Source organism: Mercenaria mercenaria, chromosome 3, assembly GCF_021730395.1.
Source record: "Mercenaria mercenaria strain notata chromosome 3, MADL_Memer_1, whole genome shotgun sequence".
Taxonomy (NCBI): domain Eukaryota; kingdom Metazoa; phylum Mollusca; class Bivalvia; order Venerida; family Veneridae; genus Mercenaria; species Mercenaria mercenaria.
Window position 1 is genome coordinate 31,304,491 of NC_069363.1, and position 25,678 is coordinate 31,330,168.

The following is a 25,678-nucleotide window of genomic DNA, read 5'->3' on the forward strand; positions in this document are numbered from 1 at the left end:
AGTTTTAAAGCAATAACTTTGATAGTTTAGGAGAAAAGCTGACCTAAACATAAAACTTAACCAGGCAATGCCGACGCCAATTAAGTGATGACAATTACTCATCTTTTTTTTACAAAAGTCAGATGAGCTAAAAATTAATAAAAAAAATTAGATGGCTTACCTATAGCCTTGAGGAATCTGACTAGATCCTGAGCTAGTTCCCACTGTCTGTCTTCTATAGCAGAGTCTAACAGTAATGTTGCATGCTGAAAATAATAATCCACCATGTGATATTTGTTTACCATATGATTACAATAATAACACAGTTTTTAAAGTCGTAACAAGTGACACTGACATTTTAAAGTACTGAACCCAAACCCTTAGAGGTCATCTACAAACTAAGCACACACATCCTAAATGTTTTATGACTGTATGTCCAATTATTTTTCTTCATTCATTCAAAACCATTTTCAAGTAGAGGGCCAGGGTGATCTTTGACCCATCCACAAATATTTGTAGAGGATACAAACTCAACTACCACCTACTTAACTGCAAAACATTAAGTGCAAAAACTCTTGCTTTTGATCAGTAATATTCTTAAGCTAAACATCTTTGTGACTTTGATCTACTTAAATGCAGGACCATAACTAATTTTCTGACCCCAAATAGTAAAGGATTCATCCACTTTCCCAATAAAATCATCAAATAAATTATATTTCTAACTTATATGGTACCTGTCTACTAGCAATAGGTTTCTCCAGATTCTGAAGTATAATGAGATATGATGCTGCAGTCTCTAACCTCCCATTTATAAGGCACTCCTGAAATAGTTCATACAGTATAAAACATGTATTACAAACCTACCACTACTCTACAAAAATAAACAACATAGCATATACTCTCCCATAAATATTCTTCCATACGGTATTTGGCAATAAACTTTTCTATCATTTCCAAGATAGTAACCCTAGACATTTTGTTTTCAGTAAATTATACGTCTCTTGCATCTAAAATTTCAGTTTATTAATGAAAAGAAACTGTGCCTGCAGTGCTACATTTAAGATGTATGTTAATCCATGTGTGGTAACGATGGTAGGACTTAAACATTAACGTTGTCAAATCAAGTTTTCTATCATTTCAATGTAAAAATCACTTATCGAGTTCAATATTTACTGTTTCTTTTCAGCTTCTGTACCATTAATAGCACATTCAAAACTAGCATGGAAAGACAAAAGATTCTATACAAATCACATCTCACCGTCTACATTATGGGCAATTTCTTTGAATCAGTACACCAGTAAGTTCTGTTTTAACCTGGTCTACAAATGATCTTCTTACAATCAATTACTGGAAAAACAGAGAAACAGTATCCCATATTAACACCACTCACCTCAAACAGATCTTTTGGGTTTCCGACTGTAGTGAACAAATGTGGCCAGAGAGCAACCTCAGTTTTCCTTGCACACTGAACAAATGTCTGCAGGTATTCTGGGAACTCTTGAATAAATGCTACAACACGCGGTAACAATGGATCTGAAAGGTAACAATATCAAGCGCTTGTGTTCATATATGGCAACATTAGGCTATGATTTAATTAATACAGTATTAGCTCTGTTTTTTTCTTGTTTTTGTTGGGTTTAATGTCACACCGACACAATTATAGGTCAAATATTGACTTTACAGCTTTTAACGGTGGAAGAAGATCACGCGCATCCCTCCAAGCATTATTTCATCACGGGAGGGCACCTGGGTAGAACCACTGACATTCCATAAGCCAGCTGGATGGTTTCCTCACATGAAGAATTCTATGCACAAAGTGAGGTTCCAACCCATATTAGTAAGAGGCAAGTGATTTGAAGACAGTGACCTCAACCTCTTGGCCACGAAGGCCCCCAAATACCTCAGTTAACAAGTCAACATTAAAAGCAAATATCCAGTCTTCCAGGAGGGTTTTGCTTTACAGAGGATGCTATTTAAAGTACTTCTTGCTTTACTAACATATGTTATAAGCTTTAAGACAACACTCCAAAAACTTCCAAGAGTTGTGATTCACAACATTTTTATTTTTTTCTAGTTCTATTTTTAGGAGCAAAAATGCATTACCATTAGATGAAAATTAAGACTGGCCAATTCAAGAGTGTTAAATATTACGTTTTATGAAAAACTTTACGAAAAGAAGCTTTTTAACTCTGGCAGCCTCTAGCAGAAACTGAGAAAGGTCCTCTCAAAAATGCTACAGACAAAGCATTAAATTTCATGATTAGAAGTTGTTTAAAAGATATTTCTATTTTTAGGTCTAACAAGCAGAACCATTGGAACAAAACAGAGAGGTACATACAAGGATGCTATGGAATAAGTTTGGTGAAGTTCCATCAACTGGTTCATGAAAAAAAGTTGTTTAAACATTTTTTTTCTATTTTCGGCTCAGGTGTCCCCTACAAGGGGCCAAGCAGTATAATTAAGTCAACCTTGAGAGAAGACCATACAAGGATGGTACACAAGGAAAAGTCATTGAAAAGTTTGTCCTGCTTCTAGTTCTTGCTACCCCTAAAACAGGCAGCATTGGGACAGGCTAAGCAGAAATATTAGAACTTTTGAGAAAGGTCCACTCCAGGATTCTACAGACCAAGTTTGATGAATGACCAAGTTTGATGAAGATTCATCAAGTAGTTCATATGAAGAAGTTGTTCAAAAGTTTGTCATTTTCAGCTCTGCCCCCCCTAAAAGGGACCAAACAAAACCATCTGAACAAAATTAATAAACAGCTGAAACAAACTTTTGTGACATCACAGATGGACTGACAGATAAACAGACTAGACAAAATCAACACATCTCCCCAAATATGACCTATCCCAACATTTTACAGCTTAAAAAACATAGAAAAGTAATATTATATACCTGGTATAGGTTCTTTTGATGTAGCTTCAGCCTCGAGTACCTCGTGAAGCAACAGTTCTAATACATGTGAAAAGTATGACAGCTCCGTACAGCACCTCGCTAAATCTAGCGCCTGGACACCTAGGCTATAAATAAATCACAACAATTGGTTATTTCAACATGAACTGTTTGTAAAACACATACACACCCCATGATGCCCTGTTGGGGGTATCTAGTGCCCTGTTGGGGGTAACACGGTATATAATTTTCAGTCTCAAGCATGCTGTGACCTTGATATTTGACCACTGGCCCCCAAAAACAACTGGGGTCATCTAATGATGATAGACAATCATGAAATAAAGTTTGATGACTGTAGGAACAATCAGTCATAGAAGCTATTTAGTCAAACAATAAAACTGGCATCTGATTTTGACCAATAAAATTATGGTTTAAAAGTTATCTATTGACAGCAAGCAGTACGCTCTAGCTGCTAACACAGTTGGTGAATCAGAAATGTCAGCTACTTCGGAGCCAGAGTTAATTCTTTCTAACATAATATCAGTGAAACTGACAATCATCAGTTTATTCTGGTTAAGTACTCCAAGTAGTAAATGACTCAATAATAAAGGTAAAGTTAAATTTTATTTAGTGTCTAATATGATCAACAGACAACATGAGCTACAAAGTTCTTGTGTGTGACCAATATGGTATCCAGTGACAGATACCTACTTAAACTTATTTTAACCTCTTGGTACAACCCTTTAAATGCTGAGTTCAAAGCAAGGGAGCTATCAGTGCTTTCTTTCATGTCTGTAATATCATAAAGTCAGGAATCAAACCCGTGACCTTCCACACTTAAAGCAGACACTCTGCCACTGAGCAGGTGATAACAATAGCAATAGGTATAAATCCTTAAAAATCATTGAACTACTAACAAATTATGCAAAAATGTGATAATCACTTACTTTCTTTTTAAGAGCTGTTTAAGTATGTGATGAAGATAAACTTGACTCTGAAAAGCAAATAAAAAGTAGGGAGACAAAGTTCGTAAAATTCAAAATTTCAAAATCTTAATCATGTATTGATAGGTGCTGAATGATCATACAGCAAACAAAAACTGCTATAAAATAGCAATCAGTTATAAAGTATACAATATTTAGGTAACAGTCATGTAAACAGGAAGATCATTTAGAGTTATCCTCTGAATATAACTAGAACTGTCACAGGAGTGACTTATACCCCCACCATACGATCTTGTCACAGAATGGCAACCAAAAGAAATTTTAAAAGTACTTAAGAGTAATATAAAACGTAAAAAAAAAACTTATTACTCAAAGAAAAATTTTACTCGTCTTTGGAGTACTTCATCTTGGGTTTCCACGGCACATAAGTAATACTAGTATATGTGCCCAGGATAAGGGACGAGGTAAATATAAAAATCTCTAATATTAGAGATACACTAAACCTGAATACAAAAAAAGTGTCTTACCGACAAATGTTAATGCAGAAAAATGTCTTTACTTTTTACATAGGACTAATAACAAAAAAGTTAGAAAAATACCTAAAATATTGAAAATCTAAAAAAAGAATTTCAAAAAATAGACTAATTCTTGGAATTTAAAGGGAAGTAACTCAGTACAAAAGTTAAAAAAGGTTACTTCCCTTTGGCTCTAAGCCAATCAGAATGATATATAGTGAAAATGCATCAAAATTAACCTTAAATTCTAAGTAAAAAGGGGGCATAACTCATGAAAAATTGGTGTAAGAATTATGCACCGTGTGTCACAAGATGCAGGTGATAAGGTGGCACATCTACTTTAAGTTTGAATCAAATCCATTTAGTAATAACTGAGATATAGTGAAAATGCTTCAAAATTAACCTTAAATTCTAAGTAAAAGGGGGCATAATTAACAAAATTGGTGTCAGAGTTGTGCACCTTGTGTCAAATGATGTGGGTGATGTGGAACATTTATTTTAAGTTTGAATTAAATCCATTTAGTAACAACTGAGATATAGTGAAAATGCATCAAAATTAACCTTAGATTCTAAGTAAAAGGGGGCATAATTCATGAAAAGTTGGTGTCAGAGTTATGCTCCTTGTGTCACATGATGTGGGTGATACAGGTGTAACATTTATTTTAAATTTGAATCAAATCCATTTAGTAATAACTGAAATAATAGATTTTGCGATAGGATGCGACGCGACGCGACAAAACTGCCTAATATATAGCCCCCACACCCCAAACATGTTTGGTGGGGGTATAAATACAGTACTTTCTATGGTATAGATATATACTTCTACCCAAAGCCTCTTTGAAGATCTCTCTCCAGAGAAATATGGAATATCATGCAGATTTATCCCTTAAATACACTATTAGTAAGAAGATCACTTGATGTATTTACAGTTCTCTCTATTGAGCAATATGGAAGATCACTTGAATGTACTTACAGTTCTCTATATTGAGCAATATGAAGATCACTCAAATGTACTTACAGTTCTCTCTATTGAGCAATATGAAGATCACTCAAATGTACTTACAGTTCTCTCTATAGAGCTATATGAAGATCACTCAAATGTACTTACAGTTCTCTCTATAGAGCAATATGGAAGATCACTCAAATGTACTTACAGTTCTCTCTATTGAGCAATATCAAGATCACTCAAATGTACTTAGAGTTCTCTCTATTGAGCAATATGAAGATCACTCAAATGTACTTACAGTTCTCTCTATAGAGCAATATGAAGATCACTCAAATGTACTTACAGTTCTCTCTATTGAGCAATATGGAAGATCACTCAAATGTACTTACAGTTCTCTCTATTGAGCAACATGGAAGATCACTCGACTGTACTTACAGTTCTCTCTATTGAGCAACATGGAAGATCACTCGACTGTACTTACAGTTCTCTCTATTGAGCAACATGGAAGATCACTCGACTGTACTTACAGTTCTCTCTATTGAGCAACACAGAAGATCATTCGTCTGTACTTACAGTTCTCTTTATAGAGCAATATGGAAGGTCATTTGAATGTACTTACAGTTCTCTCTATAGAGCAATATGGAAGATCATGCAGATTTCGACTGGGATGACAAAATGATGATGTAGAATTATAACGGAACATTGAAGCATCACTTGCTACACCTAGTATCACAGCTTCTTCAAATAACACAGCTGCAACATGATTGAACGTTGTATAAATAATGGCTTTAAAGATTGTGATTTATAGGAATGGATGAATTCAAAATTTTAGTCATTAAAAGAATCCTAACAAAGAACAAGAGGGCCATAATGGCCCTATATCACTCACCTGTTATCATAGCATTTAAGGACAAGAAGGTCAAAAAATCGTAAAAAGGTCAAAAGATCAATCAAAAGAATTATGAGAAACTATAGCTGAAATCAATATACACACAAAACAAAGTCATATGACATTTGACCCCTAAGTGTGACCTTGACCTTGAAGTGAGCCATCCGAAACATGCGCTCTGCACGTCGTTTCGATGAGGTGAACATTTGTGTCAGGTTTCTCTGAAATCCTTCAAAGGGTTCAAGAGTTACAAAGTGGAAGGGAAACTGCTAACCAACAGACAGACAGACAGACGAACAACGAGGCAATAACATAATACGTCCCTTCAGGTGTATAAAAAGGAATCGAGATCTTATGGTGATACAAGTTGTGTGCAAGTTTGGTTAAAATCAAATCATAAATGAAGCTGCTATTGTGCAGACAAGATCAAAATAGCTAATTTTGGCCCTTTCAGGGGCCATAACTCTGGAATCCATTATGGGATTTGGCCGGTTCAAGAAAGGAACCAAGATCTTATGGTGACACAAGTTGTGTGCAAGTTTGATTAAATTCAAATCATAAATGAAGCTGCTATTGTGCAGAAAAGGTCAAAATAGCTAATTCTGGCCCTATCAGGGGCCATTACTCTGGAACCCAAAATGGAATCTGGCCAGTTCAAGAAAGGAACCAAGATCTTATAGTGATACAAGTTGTGTGCAAGTTTGGTCAAAATTAAATCATAAATGAAACTGCTATTGTGCAGACATGTTCAAAATAGCCAGTTTTGGCCCTTTCAGGGGCCATAACCCTGGGACCCATTATGGGATTTGGCCGGTTCAAGAAAGGAACCGAGATCTTATGGTGACACAAGTTTTGTGTAAGTTTGATTAAATTCAAATCATAAATGAAGCTGCTATTGTGCAGACAAGGTCAAAATAGCTAATTCTGGCCCTTTCAGGGGCCATAACTCTGGAACCCATATTGGAATCTGGCAAGTTCAAGAAAGGAACCAAGATCTTGTGGTGATACAAGTTGTGTGCAAGTTTGGTTAAAATCAAATCATAAATGAAGCTGCTATTGCACAGACAAGATCAAAATAGCTAATTTTGGCCCTTTCAGGGGCCATATCTCTTGAATCCATTATGGGATTTGGCTGGTTCAAGAAAGGAACCAAGATCTTATGGTGACACAAGTTGTGTGCAAGTTTGATTAAATTCAAATCATAAATGAAGCTGCTATTGTGCAGAAAAGGTCAAAATAGCTAATTCTGGCCCTATCAGGGGCCATAACTCTGGAACCCATTATGGGATCTGGCCAGTTCAAGAAAGGAACCGAGATCTTATGGTGACACAAGTTTTATGCAAGTTTGATTAAATTCAAATCATAAATGTAGCTGCTATTGTGCAGACAAAGTCAAAATAGCTAATTCTGGCCCTTTCAGGGGCCATCACTCTGGAACCCATAAAGGAATCGTCTGCACAATGACTCAGTCAAAATAGCGAACTCTGGCCCTTTCAGGGGCCTCACTCTGGAACTCATAACGGAATCTGGGCAGTTCAAGAAAGGAACCAAGATCTTATGGTGATACAAGTTGTGTGCAAGTTTGGTTAAAATCAAATCATAAAAGAAGCTGCTATTGTGCAGACAAGGTCAAAATAGCTAATTTTGGCCCTATCAGGGGCCATAACTCTGGAACCCATTATGGGATCTGGCCAGTTCAGGAAAGGAACCGAGATCTTATGGTGACACAAGTTTTATGCAAGTTTGATTAAATTCAAATCATAAATGTAGCTGCTATTGTGCAGACAAGGTCAAAATAGCTAATTCTGGCCCTATCAGGGGCCATAACTCTGGAACTCATAACGGAATCTGGGCAGTTCAAGAAAGGAAACAACATCTTATGGTGATACAAGTTGTGTGCAAGTTTGGTTAAAATCAAATCATAAAAGAAGCTGCTATTGTGCAGACAAGGTCAAAATAGCTAATTTTGGCCATATCAGGGGCCATAACTCTGGAACCCATTATGGGATCTGGCCGGTTCAGGAAAGGAACCGAGATCTTATGGTGACACAAGTTTTATGCAAGTCTGATTAAATTCAAATCATAAATGTAGCTGCTATTGTGCAGACAAGGTCAAAATAGCTAATTCTGGCCCTTTCAGGGGCCATCACTCTGGAACCCATAAAGGAATCTGGCCAGTTCAAGAAAGGAACCAAGATCTTATGGTAATACAAGTTGTGTGCAAGTTTGGTTAAAATCAAATCATAAATGAAGCTGCTCTTGTGCAGACAAGGTCAAAATAGCGAACTCTGGCCCTTTCAGGGGCCTCACTCTGGAACCCATAACGTAATCTGGGCAGTTCAAGAAAGGAACCAAGATCTTACAGTGATACAAGTTGTGTGCAAGTTTGGTTAAAATCAAATCATAAAAGAAGCTGCTATTGTGCAGACAAGGTCAAAATAGCTAATTTTGGCCCTTTCATGGGCCATGACTCTGGAACCCATAATGGAATCTGGCCAGTTCAAGAAAGGAACCAAGATCTTATGGTGATACAAGTTGTGTGCAAGTTTGGTTAAAGTAAAATCATAAATGAAGCTGCTATTGTGCAGAAAAGGTCAAAATAGCTAATTCTGGCCCTATCAGGGGCCATAACTCTGGAACCCATAATGGAATCTGGCCAGTTCAAGAAAGGAACTAAGTTCTTGTGGTGAATCAAGTTGTGTTCAAGTTTGGTTAAAATCAAATCATAAATGAAGCTGCTATTGTGCAGACAAGGTCAAAATAGCTAATTCTGGCCTTTTAGGGGCCATCATTCTGGAACCCATAATGGAATCTGGCCAGTTCAAGACATGAATCAAGATCTTATGATGATACAAGTTGTGTGTAAGTTTGGTTAAAATCAAATCATAAATGAAGCTGCTATTGTGCAGACAAGGTCAAAATAGCTAATTCTGGCCTTTTAGGGGCCATCATTCTGGAACCCATAATGGAATCTGACCAGTTCAAGAAAGGAACCAAGATCTTGTGGTGATACAAGTTGTGTGCAAGTTTGGTTAAAATCAAATCATCATAAATGAAGCTGCTATTGTGCAGACAAGGTCAAAATAGCTAATTTTGGCCTTTTCAGGGGCCATAACTCTGGAACCGATAACAGGATCTGGCCGGTTCAAGAAAGGAACCGAGATCTTATGGTGACACACGTTTTGTGCAAGTTTGATTAAATTCAAATCATAAATGAAGCTGCTATTGTGCAGACAAGGTCAAAATAGCTAATTCAGGCCAGTTCAGGGGCCATCACTCTTGAACCCATTATGGAATCTGGCTAGTTCAAGAAAGGAACCAAGATCTTATGGTGATACAAGTTGTGTGCAAGTTTGGTTAAAATCAAATCAAAAATGAAGCTGCTATTGCACAGACAAGGTCAAAATAGCTAATTTTGGCCCTTTCAGGGGCCATAACTCTGGAACTCATTATGGGATCTGGCCAGTTCAAGAAAGGAACCGAGATCTTATGGTGACACAAGTTTTATGCAAGTTTGATTAAATTCAAATTATAAATGTAGCTGCTATTGTGCAAACAAGGTCAAAATAGCTAATCTGGCTCTTTCAGGGGCCATCACTCTGGAACCCATAAAGGAATCTGGCCAGTTCAAGAAAGGAACCAAGATATTATGGCAATACAAGTTGTGTGCAAGTTTGGTTAAAATAAAATCATAAATGAAGCTGCTATTGTGCAGACAAGGTCAAAATAGCGAACTCTGGCCCTTTCAGGGGCCTCACTCTGGAACTCATAACGGAATCTGGGCAGTTCAAGAAAGGAACCAAGATCTTACAGTGACACAAGTTGTGTGCAAGTTTGGTTAAAATCAGATCATAAAAGAAGCTGCTATTGTGCAGACAAGGTCAAAATAGCTAATTTTGGTCCTTTCATGGGCCATGACTCTGGAACCCATAATGGAATCTAGCCAGTTCAAGAAAGGAACCAAGATCTTATGGTGATACAAGCTGTGTGCAAGTCTGGTTAAAGTAAAATCATAAATGAAGCTGCTATTGCGCAGAAAAGATCAAAATAGCTAATTCTGGACCTATCAGGGGCCATAACTCTTGAACCCATAATGGAATCTGGCCAGTTCAAGAAAGGAACTAAGTTCTTGTGGTGAATCAAGTTCTAAATGTGCAGACAAGGTCAAAATAGCTAATTCTGGCCTTTCAGGGGCCATCACTCTAGAACACATAATGGAATCTGGCCAGTTCAAGAAAGGAACCAAGACCTTATGGTGATACAAGTAGTGTGCAAGTTTGGTTAAAATAAAATCATAAATGAAGCTGCTATTGTGCAGACAAGGTCAAAATAGCTACTTCTGGCCCTTTCAGGGGCCATAACTCTGGAACCCATAATGGAATCTGGCCAGTTCAAGAAAGGAACCAAGATCTTATGGTGATACAAGTTGTGTGCAAATTTGGTAAAAATCAAATCATAAATAAAGCTGCTATTGTGCAGACAAGGTCAAAATAACTAATTTTGGCCCTTTCACTCGCCATAACTCTGGAACCCATAATGGGATCTGGCAAGTTAAGAAAGGAACCGAGATCTTATGGTGATACAAGTTGTGTTCAAGTTTGGTTAAAATAAAATCATAAATGAAACCACTATCGTGCAAGAAACTGTTGACGGACGCACGGACGGACTGACGACGGACGACGGGTGATCACAAACCCATAAGGTTTTTTAGATACATAAATGAGAACTGTAAAGAGTATACATACAACTAAAAATACCAACTTTTTAATGCTATTTATTAAGATACCTTTTTATCAAAGAAAAGACACAAATGTGGAGTTAACAACTGGCAGCAGAGCCATTTGAAAAATATTTGCTGAAGACTCCTGGAAGACCTTTACTGACAACTGGTAGACTGTGACCAGTGTTAAAACACAGTGTCATGACCCAGATGTTCGTGTGACTGCACAACTTTGGACAGCAACTTGAGGATGCTGTATACCACATCACCAAAGCCAGTTTCAGCCGTTAAGACCTTGCCCTTTGCCTCCCTTCCATACCTGAAGGTGGAGAGGGGTTCCAATGTTGCCCGGAAGTGAACCCCATGATAAAAACCATTTACATAGACAGGTAAAACATTTACTTTACCAGCCCTACATGTACTGAACAATGTAAGGATGGAAAAAAGAGCCAGGCCATTACCCTTCAAGCTGCATTTTAGTCTCCCTGGGCCGCATCCCCAGAAGAGAAATCCAGAGTAGGATTTCCTGTCTATAGAAGTACCCTGCGAATGGATATACGAGAAGAAACCCATGTATACCCATGTATATATGTTAAAACACCAGCGCAGAATAAGAGCATTACAAAGGCTCTCAAATTAATTTTTGACCCATGCACTTCACGTGTACGTGTGCTTCAGTTTGCTCGGACGCTTTGTCAGGTTTTGGAAAAAATTGTTCCTATGCATATTCTGTACGATGTTATTCAATCCCCATCTCCACTGCTTACATGTATATGTATATACAAAACACAAAGTCAATTTTATTCAGCGAGATAATACTACACAAATACACAGTCGTCAACTGATACACATATCTTTGAATGCACTTTTATCTGAAATACAATACTAGGGCAGATGCTTGTAACTGTATCATGAAGGGCATTTTTAAAACAAGAGCACCGCCTTGCGGGTGCTGACGCTCATCTGATTTTTTTTGTGTAACAGAAACATTGTCCTACCCATGATTTCTAAGTCTAAAAAGGGCCATTATTCTTGCAAAAAGCAGGATAGAGTTATGTTTCTTGATGTACAGTGTCCACTTATGATGGTGAAAAACTGTTGCAAGTTTTAAAGCAATAGCTTTGATAGAATATGAGAAAAGTTGACTTAAACATAATACTCAACCAAGAAAATGATTTTCTAAGTCCAAAAGGGGCAATAATTATTGCAAAAAGCAGGATGGAGTTATGTTGCCTGCTGTACAGGGTCAGCTTATGATGGTGAACAAGTGTTGCAAGTTTCAAAGCAATAGCTTTGATAGTTTAAGAGGAAATGTTGACTTAAACATAAAACTTAAACAAGAAATCTGATATTTTCTAAGTCCAAAAGGGGCCATAAATCTTGCAAAAAGCAGGATGGAGTTATGTTTCTTGCTGTACAGGGTCAACTTATGATGGTGAACAAGTGTTGCAAGTTTTAAAGCAATAGCTTTGATAGTTTAGGATAAAAGCTGACCTAAACATAAAACTTAACCAAGAAAACTGATTTTCTAAGTCCAAAAGGGGCAATAAATCTTGCAAAAAGCAAGAGGGATTTACGTTTTTTAAAGTACAGGGTCTGCTTATGATGGGGAAAAATTTTCCCAAATTTTCAAACTTTTTGATATTTAGAAAAAAGTTACCTAAACATAAACTTAACCAAAAAATCTGATTTTTTTAAGAAAAAAAGGGCATAAATCTTGCAAAAAGCAAGATAAGTTATTTTTTTTGCTATACAGGGTCAGCTTATGAGGGTGAACAAGTTTCCAATTTTAAAAGCAATAGTTTTGATTTTTTAGGAGAAAAGCTACCTAAACAAAAATTTAAACCCGGGCAACGCCGACACAGACGCCGACGCCGAAAACCGCCAATGATGAAATAACTCATAAATTTTTTTTTTTCAAAAAATAATAACAAAAAAAGACTTCTATTTTAATTTTCTAAAATCCCAAAAAAATCAACATATGAGTCTTAAAAACCCCTAAAAAAATTCTGGAAATTTCCAGCAGAATATGCCCTCTCCCTTCTTAGTTTTTGCCGTCCATGGCATTTCAAACAAAATCTTGCAACATGCCTTGCAAAATTTCTAATCAGAACCATGCGATCCTTTAAATACATACCTAAAGGGTATATATCCACCCTGAACGGCAGCATTATACGTTTTGACATGAAATTATGTGCCTGACTTTCGTTCTTTGGGAGAATAGGTAACCAAACCTGCAAGAAATATATGCTGTATGGTAAATTTCTTCCTTGGAAATCTATACATGAATTTACTAACTAAACAAATACATTACATCATTTCTTTTCACAAATTTAACTGGTACCAAAACTCCTATCAGTAAAAAATAATAAGAAATACTTAGAACTATCTATTACAATTTAACTGAAATTACACATACTGGCATATGAAATATTTTTGACATGTCATCAAAATCTAAAACACTGAGAAAACAGAACAATTTTGAATTCACTCTTTTCTAACCAGAAAATAATGACTGGTAACAATTAGTAAAAGCACTTAAAGGTATTTGTCAATATATTTAGAAAATGCTGTGAAATTATCAATATTCCTTGAGAAGACGTTTCACTGATTTCATGTTGTGTCAATCCATAAACTAAAATTCTGAATGCATCAGCCTCTGATTATCTGATTCACTTTCACATTTCTCATGAAAATCTCACAAGTACTTGAAATAGACTGACCTTAAATTTTGTCCTGTCTGTGTACTTGGCATGTATTCAAATTATATTTCACAAACTTGCAGGCTGACAACAGTCAGATTATCAGTAATTAGCAAGTGTGGAGCAAACAATTATGCAAAGCTGACATTCCCTTTGATCTAGATTTGGCGTAAAAACTCTGAAATTGTTTGCTATATTTTTTTATATTTATATATCTAATGCCATGAGATCATTAAATAGCATAAAATTATGGGAGAAAAAAATCACAAACAGTAAGATATGGCATAATTTATATAAGCAGATGTATTGTAAAACAAATATTACCTTCATACCCTGACATCCACAGCTGAGCCACAAGGCTTCTGTAAGCTGAAGTTTACCCGTCACTGAGCGTGATGTGGTCCATAGATTCTCTACATTTGTAGCAACTACTGAAGGTGAGGAGAATGGCAACTGAAAACATTTAGAAGTTATCAATGAATTAAAAGGTATCTTTTCTGATAATTAAAATTTGCTTGTTAAACAATTTTGTGAGGGTCATGTGAATTCATTCTGGAGATACTGACAACTTTTGATAGCTGCTTCTTGGACCCATGTCATGGTGACTTACTATGCATTGATAAATCTTCAAAGGTTTATATCTTTTTATCATATTTATAAAATATCGATACATAAACTTATACATTTTTGGAAAGGTCTTTTCAATCTCTAGACAGATAAAACAAACCTGAAGATCCACCAAGCAGTTCATGAGAAGAAGTTGTTTAAAGGTATTTCTATTTTTAGTTCCAGCAGTCCCTAAAAGGGGCAAAGCAACCACATTTAAACAAAATTTGGAGAGGACCTTACAATGATGCTATAAACCAAGTTTGATGAAGATTCATCAAGCAGTCCACAAGAAGTAATTTAAAGGTATTTCTATTTTAACTCTAGTGGGGCCCTAAATGGGGCTAATCATCCCTACTTGAATAAAATTGGGAAAGGACCTTATATGATGCTACATACAAAGTTTGACGAAGATCTATCAAGCAATTCATGAGAACAAGTTGTTTAAAGGTATTTCTTTTTATAGATATAGTGGTCCCCTAAAAGGGGCCAAATGCCTCCATTTGAACAAATTTGGGAATGACTTTACAAGGATGCTAAAAGCCAAGTTCAATGAAGATCCATCAAGCCGGTCATGAGAAGAGGTAATTTTAAGGTATTTTTTTTTTTAACTCTACTGGCCCCTAAAAGGGATCAAACTTCCCCATTTGAACAAATTTGGAAGAGGACCTTATAGTGATTCTAGGAGATGCTGTTGGATGAAAATCAACGAAGCAGTTTATGAGAAGTTGTTTAAAGGTATTTCTTTTTTTTGCTCCAGTGGCCCCTAAAAGGAACACATTTTAGAGAGGACCTATAATGATTACACAGATCAAGTTTGATGAGATCCATCAAGCGGTTCATGAGAAGGAGACTTTTAAAGGTGCCAAACTGAAACATTTGAACAAATTTGATAGAGGACTATGCCAGGATTCTATTGACCAAGTTTGGTGCAACTCTGACCAGTAGTTTCAGAGACGTCATTTGAAGAAAGGTGTGGAAGGATGGACAGATGGATGATGGACAGGCAACGGACAAATGCCAGAAAGTGTGCGATCACAATAGCTCACTTCATGCTCAGGTGAGCTAAAAATCTGTGACAGAGCTTTATTTCAGTGAGCTTCCTATAGGTTCTGCCTCTTTAAACAATTTGAGCATATAACAGAAAATTACACCCTACATCAGTGTATACATACTGGTTTAGCTTTCTGTGGAGATGATTTTTCTTTCTGTTTGATCTGTGGACCACTGCGATCTCTCTGGAACACAAGAAGTTTTCCTGCCACATTCAGTAACAGACTTTCTGTCTCTTTGGCTGATTGTACTGGTCGCTGACTAGCTACAAGAGGTGCTGAAACAAGAAATTACACTATATACATGTTCAGACCTTGGTAATATTGCTACCTCCCAGCTTTTAATGGTGAAGAAAGACCCCAGGCATCACTCCAGGCAATGTGGCAGGCATTGGAGGGCACCTAGGTAGAATCACTAACCTTCTGTAAGGCTTCCTCACATGCAAAATTCTGCATCAGACTACTATTTTTATCTGAAGAAGAAGCAAAAACAAAACCAAAACAGAAACTGCAATATTTAAAATGTTTCTACTATTGACAAGTTGTAAAAAAAATGATCTATTAATATCTGTAAATGCATCAGATATTTAAAACTTTAAACATAACTTAAATGGAAAGTCTGGCAACAAAACCTGAAAGCAACACAAAGTCATTAAATTTATGGTAGGAAACCTCCTCTTTTATGTCAAATTTTAATGAAACTGGAAATATAGAACTTTAATTATTAACTGTTGTAAATAAAACTGTAAAGAAATTTGAACAAGTCACTTTAATTATTAGAATTCAGTGGTCTTACCAACATCTATTTTGAGAGAAGTGAAAACAATTCCGGTTACACAGACTGGGTGGGGTATATAATTACTGAGGCCAACTTCTTGTATTTTTGATATATCCACTGTAGGATCTAGAATAAAATGGAAATACACAAAATGAGCTGTAAGAATACACAGATTTATAAACTTGATAAGTTACTGAAACCTGCAAAGGTTTTATGACTCAAGGTTTAATATTTTTTAAAATGTTTGCAACACAAACTTAACATTATGTGTATTTTACACATGCTGACGGGCCAAAACTCTGGCCTAGCATAGTAAAATCCCAAATTAGTAGTATGCAGTGAATAGATACTAGAAGATGCTTTTGTGAAAAAGCGCATGTCTCTCCCAATGCACAGTCGTATAGGCAAGAAGTCAATAGAGGACAGGAGCGAAAGTCAAAGAGACACTGATGGTTGGCTGCAATAGGGATCATCTATATGGCATGTCCAGTCATCCCACTAAGTTTCAACATTCTGGGCCTAGTAGTTCTCAAGTTATTGTTCAGGCTCCTGTGACCTTGACCTTTGATCAAGTGCCCCAAAATCAATAGGGGTCATCTACTCTGCATGTCCAAGCATCCTATTAAGTTTCAACATTCTGGTTCAAGTGGTTCTCAAGTTATTGATTGGAAATGGTTTTCCATGTTCAGGCCCCTGTGACATTGACCTTTGATGGAGTGACCCCCAAAAAAATAGGGGCCATGCATCTACTCTGTAAGTCCTATCACCCTATGAAGTCTGAAGGTTCTAGGTCAAATGGTTCTCAAGTTATTGACCAGAAATGGATTTTCCATTTTCTGTCCGCTGTAACCTTGACCTTTAATAGACTGACCCCAAAATCAATAGTCATCTACTCTGTATGTCAAATCATCCCATGAAGTTTCAACATTCTGGGTCAAGTGGTTCTCAAGTTACTGTCCGGAAATGATTTTACATGACCAGGCCCCTGTGACCTTGACCTTTAACAGAGTGACCCAAAAATCAATAGGGGTCATTTACTCTGCATGTTCAATCATCATATGAAGTTTCAACATTCTGGGTCAAGTGGTTCTCGTTATTGATCGGAAACGGTTTTCCATGTTCAGGCCCCTGTGACCTTGACCTTTAACAGAGTGACCCCAAAATCGATAGTGGTCATCTACTCTGCATGACCAATCATCCTATGAAGTTTCAACATTCTGGGTCAAGAGGTTCTCAAGTTACTGACCGGAAACGGTTTTCCATGTTCAGGCCCCTGTGACCTTGACCTTTAATAGAGTGACCCCAAAATCAATAGGGGCCATTTGTTTTGCATGACCAATCATCCTATGAAGTTTCAACATTCTGGGTCAAGTGGTTCTCAAGTTATTGATCGGAAATGGTTTTCAATGTTCATGCCCCTGTGACCTTGACCTTTACAGAGTGACCCCAAAATCAATAGGGGTCATCTACTCTGCATGGCCAATCACTCTATGATGAAGTTTCAACATTCTGGGTCAAGGGGTTCTCAAGTTATTGATCGGAAATGGTTTTCAATGTTCAGGCCCCTGTGACCTTGACCTTTGATGGGGTGACCCCAAAAACAATAAAGGTCGTCTACTCCAGCAGCCCTACCACCCTACGAAGTTTGAAGGTTCTAGGTCAAATGGTTCTCCAGTTACTGATCAAAAATGAAGTGTGACGGACGGACGGACATGTCTTCCCCCATATTTACCACTACCTTTTTTCCTTAGTACCCACTATTCTCTCATTTGCTCTGACAGATGGACGGACAGATGGTATTTCTAGGTTCCCCTCATCATAAACAAAATAGGAACTGGTATCCTTTAACTTTCAAGTATTACTTTGACCTTTGAGCTATAGGGTCTTGATGCTGTGCACTGTCTCATTATAGCAAATATTTGTACCAAGTTTTATCAAAATCCATTGATAGATGGCAGAGTTATGGACTGGACAAGAATGGGAAGAACTGACAGACTGATGGACTTAAAGACAGACCATAGCTCCAGAAACTGGTTTTCAACCAGGAGAGGAAGAACAAGAGCTGTCACTAATGGTGACAAATGCCCCCGCAGTGCCTTGACCTTTGACCTGGTGACCTTGACCTTTGACCTGGTGACCCCAAAGTCAACAGGGTCGTGTACTCAATAATTACTATCAGCATGTGAAGTTTGAAGGTCCTGGGTGCAGGGGTTCGCGAGTAAAGTGCCTTCATGCAAAAAGTTAACGTTGTGACGAACGAACAGACGGACAGTTGAAAACTAATATGCCTCCCTTCGGGGGCATAAAAAGAGATTAATATATGTTTTGTTTTGTATAATTTATAACTCTGAACTTACTTGACTGAGTATTATTCCTCTCTAGATTGAATATCATAACATGAGAGTCCACACAAAACACTAAAAGAGTGTCCTTGAATATGTTTATCAACAGAACTTGGGAGGGCACTTTCTGTATATTAGCAAATGTATTGTCTAATTTACTCTCCCTTGGGTAACAGCGTATCTATAAATAAACAAGGCATAACATATTTAAACATATCCTTTTTGCTGTAATGTTAAAAAACTTGATTTAACAACTGTACAGGTACATGTATTTTTAATGTCTCCAAGCAGAAAAAATGCCTTAAATTGCTATTACAATTGTGTTTTGTAAAACATTCAGTCAGCAATCAGACCCTTTTTTCTTGTCTACCAAGCATGGACAGAATACTACTGTGCAGTCACATGTCAGGAATACAGGTTCCTGTCTTAACCTAGGGACAAGCCTTGTCTAATATAGCACTTTAGTGATACCACTGTAATACTAGTCATATAATGATGTTATAAACTATATACATAACATCTAGAATCTATTTGTTAACTCCATCTTTTTAAAAGTGATAGGCAAGAAAAATGCTCTTACATAATTATATGCCTATGAATAACAGCTGTTTTCTAAACCCTCGGGACAATCTGTACAAGCAAAGAAGTATAAAATACACAGAATGGCAACTGGCTGTAATCTCGCGTGAGCTCGTGTCAGAGCGTGATTCGGCGTTATCTTACTAAAAACAAACATCGGCGAGCATGGAGTTACAATTTGTACCTTTAAAACTACATTTAAAATACATGTTAGCTTCTAAAACAAAATTAGTTTAATGTGAAATGGTCTTAAGACACGAAGTACGCGTGGTCATACAGTGATAATTATTTTACCGATGAATAATTGCTTTCGCATACAAAATGGCGCGTGGAGAAAGCGCCACTTCCGGTCAACGAGATCTCGTTTTTTTGTCACGGGAGGTTGGCGAGATTTGCTCTATATGCCTTTCAAGTTGCCAATCTATTTATTTTTATAGCTCTTTGGTACAAGAAACCTTGGTAACCCTTGGTTTCTCATTCGATTCTGTCCCTCAGGTAGGCAGGTAAGTAAGACCCTTATAGTCTGAAATAGTGTTTACCTCATCTCTGTGACCTATAATGTTATAGCATGCCACACAAATAAAATCCTTCCACCATGTGATCCCTCCTGATACAACCATATCCCTTTCCTAAAATATCATAATCACATGACTGTATTGAACCAAATGATCATAGTTAAGTTTATTCAAATACATGTATATATACAGGAAATACATTCTCTTGGATAGATTTAAATATGACACTGTCACACAATTCCTAATAAATTACATTGTTCCCTAAGTGATAGGCATGAAATATTTAAGGGTCAAAGAGCATGATTCAATGACAATCATATACAGGCAATTTTTTTAGACAATGCCTTTGGAAAGTGTGCATATTTAGAACCAGTACCAGTTAAAACAGTACTAGGCAATGGATGTCAATGTTAATTTAGAGATTTATTTCTTCATAAATGAATCTTACTAGGTAATTTCAACAATCTTAAATGATTTTCCATCCAACTTTAGTATACTTAAAACACTGCATTTTTCACAATCATACATTTCAAAGATGTTATTTTTCTTAAGATCTCAAAGATAGATCTGAATCAATTGAATGGAAAAGTTTACCTGAGTTTCGTTTCCAAAAAGTTTCCACTTCCTGTTAAAAAGTGCATAATGAGCTAACCCTGTTTTACCAGCTACAGCAACACATTGGCCTGCCTTGTCTACACACGAATACTGAAATATGTAAATAATAAACACATTGGCCTGCCTTGCCTACACAGGAATATGAACATTTTAATTTAATTTAAAACAAGAGCTCGCAGAACACGAAATGCCCCCCCTTGATGCAATCAGTAATTGCACAAGGAACAGAAATTACATGTATTTTGGTCACTGTACACAAAAGTTCTACTGTTATGAGTAAATTTGACCTTGACCTTTGACCTATTGACCTTAAAATAAACAGAGGTCATCCGCTGGTCATGATCAACTTCCCTATTAAGTTTCGTGATCCTAGGCCCAAACGTTCTCAAGTTTTCATCTGGAAATGGTTTAACTGAAATGGTCACTGTGACCTTGACTTTCGGTCTACTGACCTCAAAATCAATAAGGGTCATCTGCTGGTCATGACCAACTTCCGTATCAACTTTCATGATCCTAGTCCCAAGCATTCTTAAGTTATCATCCGGAAACCATTTAACTGTTCCGGGTCACTGTGACCTTTACCTTTGACCTACTGACATCAAAAGGGGTCATCTGCTGATCATGAGCAACCTCCCTATTAAGTTTCGTTATCCTAGGCCCAAGCATTCTTGTTATCATCTGGAAACTGTTTAACTGTTCTGGGTCACTGTGACCTTGAGTTATCACCTACTGACCTTTAAATCAATAGGGGTCATCTGCTGGTCACGACCAACCTTCCTGTCAATTTTCATGATCCTAGGCTTAAGCATTCTTGAGCAAACACCCAGAAACTGTTTAACTGTTCTCAGTCACTGTGACCTTGACCTTTGACCTATTGATCTCAAAATCGGGGGTCACCTGCTGGTTATGACCAATCTCCCTATCAAATGATCCTAGGCCCAAGCGTTCTTGAGTTATCATCCGGAAACAGATTGGTCTACATAACCGACCGACTGACACTGACCGAACGACAGACCGACCGACCGACATCTGCAAAACAATATACCCCTCCTTCTTCGAAGGGGGGCATAAAAAGAGTGCCATTTGTAAAGAAACAAGAGGACCATGATGGTCCTGAATCGCTCACCTATCCCCACATGACCCAGTGTTGAACTGAGTATGACGTCGTTTTTTCTATTATTTGACAAAGTGACCTAGTTTTTGAGCATATGTGACCTAGATATCATCAAGATAAAAAATTCTGACCAATTTTCATGAAGATCCATTGAAAAATATGACCTCTAGAGAGGTCACAAGGTTTTTCTATTATTTGACCTAAAGACCTAGTTTTTGAAGGCACGTGACCCACTTTTAAACTTGACCTAGATATCATCAAGGTGAACAATCTCACCAGTTTTCATGAAGATCTCAAGAAAAATATGGGCTCTAGAGAGGTCACAAGGTTTTTCTATTTTTCAACCTACTGACCTAGTTTTTGACCGCACATGACCCAGTTACGAACTTGACCTAGATATCATCAAGCTGAACATTCTCATTAATTTTCATGAAGATCCATTGAGAAATATGGCCTCTAGAAAGGTCACAAGGTTTTTCTATTTTTAGACCTACTGACCTAGTTTTTGACCGCACGTGACCCAGTTTCGAATTTGATCTAGATATCATCAAGGTGAACATTCTGACCAATTTTCATGAAGATTTCTTGAAAAATATGGCCTCTAAATAGGTCACAAGGTTTTTCTATTTTTAGATCTACTGACCTAGTTATTGACCGCACATGACCCAGTTTCGAACCTGACCTAGATATCATCAAGGATAACATTCTGACCAATTTTCATAAAGATCCCGTGAAAAATATGGCCTCTAGAGAGGTCACAAATTTTTTTCTGTTTTCAGACCTACTGACCTAGTTTTTGACCCCACGTGACCCAGTTTCAAACTTGATCTAGAAATCATCAAGGTGAACATTCTGACCAATTTCTATGAAAATCCATTGAGAGATATGGCCTCTAGAGAGGTCACAAGGTTTTTCTATTTTTAGACCTACTGACCTAGTTTTTGACCCCACGTGACCCAGTTTCGAATTTGACCTAGATATCATCAAGGTGAACATTCTGACCAATATTCATGAAGATCTCTTGAAAAAAATAGCCTCTAAAGAGGTCACAAGGTTTTTCTATTTTTAGATCTACTGACCTAGTTTTTGACCCCACGTGACCCAGTTTCGAACTTGACCTAGATATCATCAAGATGAACATTCTGACCAATTTTCATGAAGATCCATTGAGAAATATGGCCTCTAGAGAGGTCACAACGTTTTTCGGACAGACAGACGGACGACGAACGCCACGCGATCACAAAAGCTCACCTTGTCACTTTGTGACAGGTGAGCTTATAAAAAGCAAACAACTGCTTAAAACTATGTTAGACCTAGTCATGTGAAATTCAGCATTGGGACATTACTGTAAATGCATCAAAACAAAATAATGTAAGTAAACATTTCTTTGAAAATGATGAGATTTTAAAGGTGCTGCTCTCTCATAGTGCGGACCCTTTATGCAATCCTTTTCCTGAATTCAGTGATTATATCAGTAAACTGACAATTATTTTGTAAAGTAATATACATGTTTTATATGCTGTTCAATTTTCATGTAAAATACCTCTTTTTTCTATGATTTGATGCTGTTTGATTTTTTTTTTCAAACATGGATCTAGTCAAGTGAATACCAGCAGTATATAACTGTATTATTGCTGAAATTCATTCATAACTTTATTTTTAGTAGATTTTCACTAAAAAGATGATTAAATTCACCATTTCTATGGCTTATAAAACACCCTTGCTATTCAAAATGTTATGCCCCAAGAAGCATTCATTAGGGAATATATGGTAATACTTTTAAGCTTAGCTGGAAACAAAGTTTAAATTATAACTGAAATACTCCAGAGTCTGCTTCCTGAAAAAACAATATCAGTGTTATATAAGGAAATGTTACCAGGTCTCCAGAAGTCTTCATCCAAACAACCTTTGGATTAATTGACTGACCCTTTCCACTTGACCCATATCTCTCCTTATATTCTTAACCTACTTATAAATTTTAGTAAAACAGTTAAACCATCAAGTAAAACTTTTTTACACAAATGTAATATACAAACATAAGAAATTAGACATACCCTAATTGGCCAATTACTGGCCAAGTAACTGTGAGAGATAGGAATAATCTGCCATTGTTTGCTGCCCACAAGTATATGTGACTCACAACCTCCATACTGACTAGACTTTGATGTGATGTCACCCGTGTTTAAATACAATTTGTCTTCTCCTTGCAGGAACACATGTTCATGATTTGTCTACAATATAAAACATATCTCTTATGCTCATGGCTTGTCTACAAGACAAAACACACGACTTAAACCAGGATCACATGCTCATGATTTGTCTACAATATAAAACACATGTCTTATGCCTATGATTTGTCTACAAGATAAATCACATGTCTTAAACCAGGAACACATGCTCATGATTTGTCTACAATATAAAAGACATGTCTTAAACATGGAACACATGCTCATGTTTGTCTACAATATAAAACACATGTCTTAAACATGGAACACATGCTCATGTTTGTCTACAATATAAAACACATGTCTTAAACCATATCACATGCTCATGATTTGTCTACAATCTAAAACACATATTTTAAACCAGGAACACATGCTCATGTTTGTCTACAATATAAAACACATGTTTTAAACCAAGAACACATGCTCATGCTTGTCTACAATATAAAACACATGTCTTATGCTCATTATTTGTCTACAATCTAAAGCACATGTCTTAAACCAGGTGCACATGTTCCTGTTTGTCTACAATGTAAAACACATGTCTTAAACCAAGAACATATGCTCATGATTTGTCTACAAGATAAAACACATGTCTAAAAGCAAGAACATATGCTCATGATTTGTCTACAATATAAAACGCATGTCTTAAACCAAGACCTAATACTCCTGTTTGTCTACAATATAAAACACATGTCTTAAACCAAGAAAATGTGCTCAAGATTTGTCTACAATATTAAATGCATGTCTTAAACCAAGACCACATGCTCCTGTTTGTCTACAAGATAAAACATGTCTTAAACATGAATCACATGCTCATAATTTGTTTTAAATATAAAACAGATGTCTTAAACCAAGACCACATGCTCCTGTTTGTCTACAAGATAAATCACATGTCTTAATCCAGGAACACATGCTCATGTTTGTCTACAAGATAAATAACATGTCTTAAACCAAGAACAAATGCTCATGATTTGTCTACAAGATAAAACACATGTCTTAAACCAAGAACACATGCTCATGATTTGTCTACAAGATAAAACACGTCTTAAACCAAGAACACATGCTCATGATTTGTCTACAAGATAAAACACATGTCTTAAACCTGGAACATATGCTCATGATTTGTCTACAAAATACAAGAGGGCCAAGATGGCTCTGGGTCGCTCACCTGAGATACACACCATTATACACCATAACAGTGTAAACATAGACCTAGTGATTGCATGGAAAAAAATATTCTGACCAAGTATCATTAAAATTGGAGCAAACACAAGTATTTCTTTTATTTGACCTAGTGACCTAGTTTTTGACCCCAGATGACCCATATTCAAACTCTACCTAAATTTTATCAAGGCAATAATTCTGACCAAATTTCATAAAGATCAATTGAAAAATACAGCCTCTATTGCATGCGCAAGGTTTTTCTTTGATTTGACCTAGTGACCTAATTTTTGACCCAAGATGACCCATATTCAAACTTGGCCAAGATTTTATCAAGGCAATCATCCTGACTGAATTTCATGAAGATCAATTGAAAAATATAGCCTCTATCGCATACACAAGGTTTTTCTTTGATTTGACCTAATGACCTACTTTTTGACCCTAGATAACCCATATTCGAAGCTGACCTAGATTTCATCAAGGCAATCATTCTGACCAAAATTCATTAAAATAAATTGAACTAGATATTATCAAGATAAAAATTCTGACCATAAAAATTTTCATGAAGATCCATTGACAAATATGGTCTCTAGAGAGGTCACAAGGTTTTTCTATTATTTGACCTATTGACCTAGTTTTCGAAGGTACGTGACCCTGTTTTAAACTTTACCTAGATATCATCAAGGTGAATATTCTCCCTAATTTTCATGATCTCATGAAAAATATGGCCTCTAGAGAGGTCACAAGGTTTTTCTATTTTTATACCTACTGGCCTATTTTTTGATCGCACGTGACCCAGTTTCGAAACTGACCTACATATCATCAAGGTGAACTTTCAGATCAATTTTCATGAAGATACATTAAAAAATATGGCCTCTAGAGAGGTCAAAAGATTTTAATAATTTTAGATCTACTGACCTAGTTTTTGACCGCAGTTGACCAAGTTTCAAACTTGACCTAGATATCATCAAGATGAACATTCAGACCAACTTTCATACAGACCCCATGAAAAGTATGGCCTCTAGAGAGGTCACAACGTTTTTTTATTATTTGACTTACTGACCTAATTTTTTAAGGCACGTGACCCAGTTTCAAACTTGA

At 36.6% G+C, this 25,678-nt stretch overlaps 1 protein-coding gene across 3 annotated transcripts in view; it reads right to left on the reverse strand.

Annotated features, from left to right (window-relative positions):
• Nucleotides 1–25,678, reverse strand: part of LOC123525171 (guanine nucleotide exchange factor subunit RIC1-like) — a 126,923-nt gene that overhangs the window by 47,175 nt on the left and 54,070 nt on the right. For all 3 annotated transcript variants that reach the window (XM_045304010.2, XM_045304008.2, XM_045304006.2), the window contains 14 exons: nucleotides 23,246–23,422; nucleotides 20,057–20,167; nucleotides 19,487–19,576; nucleotides 18,384–18,549; nucleotides 16,045–16,152; nucleotides 15,372–15,526; nucleotides 13,915–14,043; nucleotides 13,026–13,122; nucleotides 5,899–6,032; nucleotides 3,822–3,868; nucleotides 2,878–3,002; nucleotides 1,370–1,512; nucleotides 714–800; nucleotides 161–245 (listed from right to left, as the gene is read on the reverse strand). In XM_045304010.2, coding sequence (XP_045159945.2) covers nucleotides 161–245; nucleotides 714–800; nucleotides 1,370–1,512; nucleotides 2,878–3,002; nucleotides 3,822–3,868; nucleotides 5,899–6,032; nucleotides 13,026–13,122; nucleotides 13,915–14,043; nucleotides 15,372–15,526; nucleotides 16,045–16,152; nucleotides 18,384–18,549; nucleotides 19,487–19,576; nucleotides 20,057–20,167; nucleotides 23,246–23,422 — 1,654 coding nt within the window. The remainder of the gene's footprint in view (nucleotides 1–160; nucleotides 246–713; nucleotides 801–1,369; nucleotides 1,513–2,877; nucleotides 3,003–3,821; nucleotides 3,869–5,898; nucleotides 6,033–13,025; nucleotides 13,123–13,914; nucleotides 14,044–15,371; nucleotides 15,527–16,044; nucleotides 16,153–18,383; nucleotides 18,550–19,486; nucleotides 19,577–20,056; nucleotides 20,168–23,245; nucleotides 23,423–25,678) is intronic.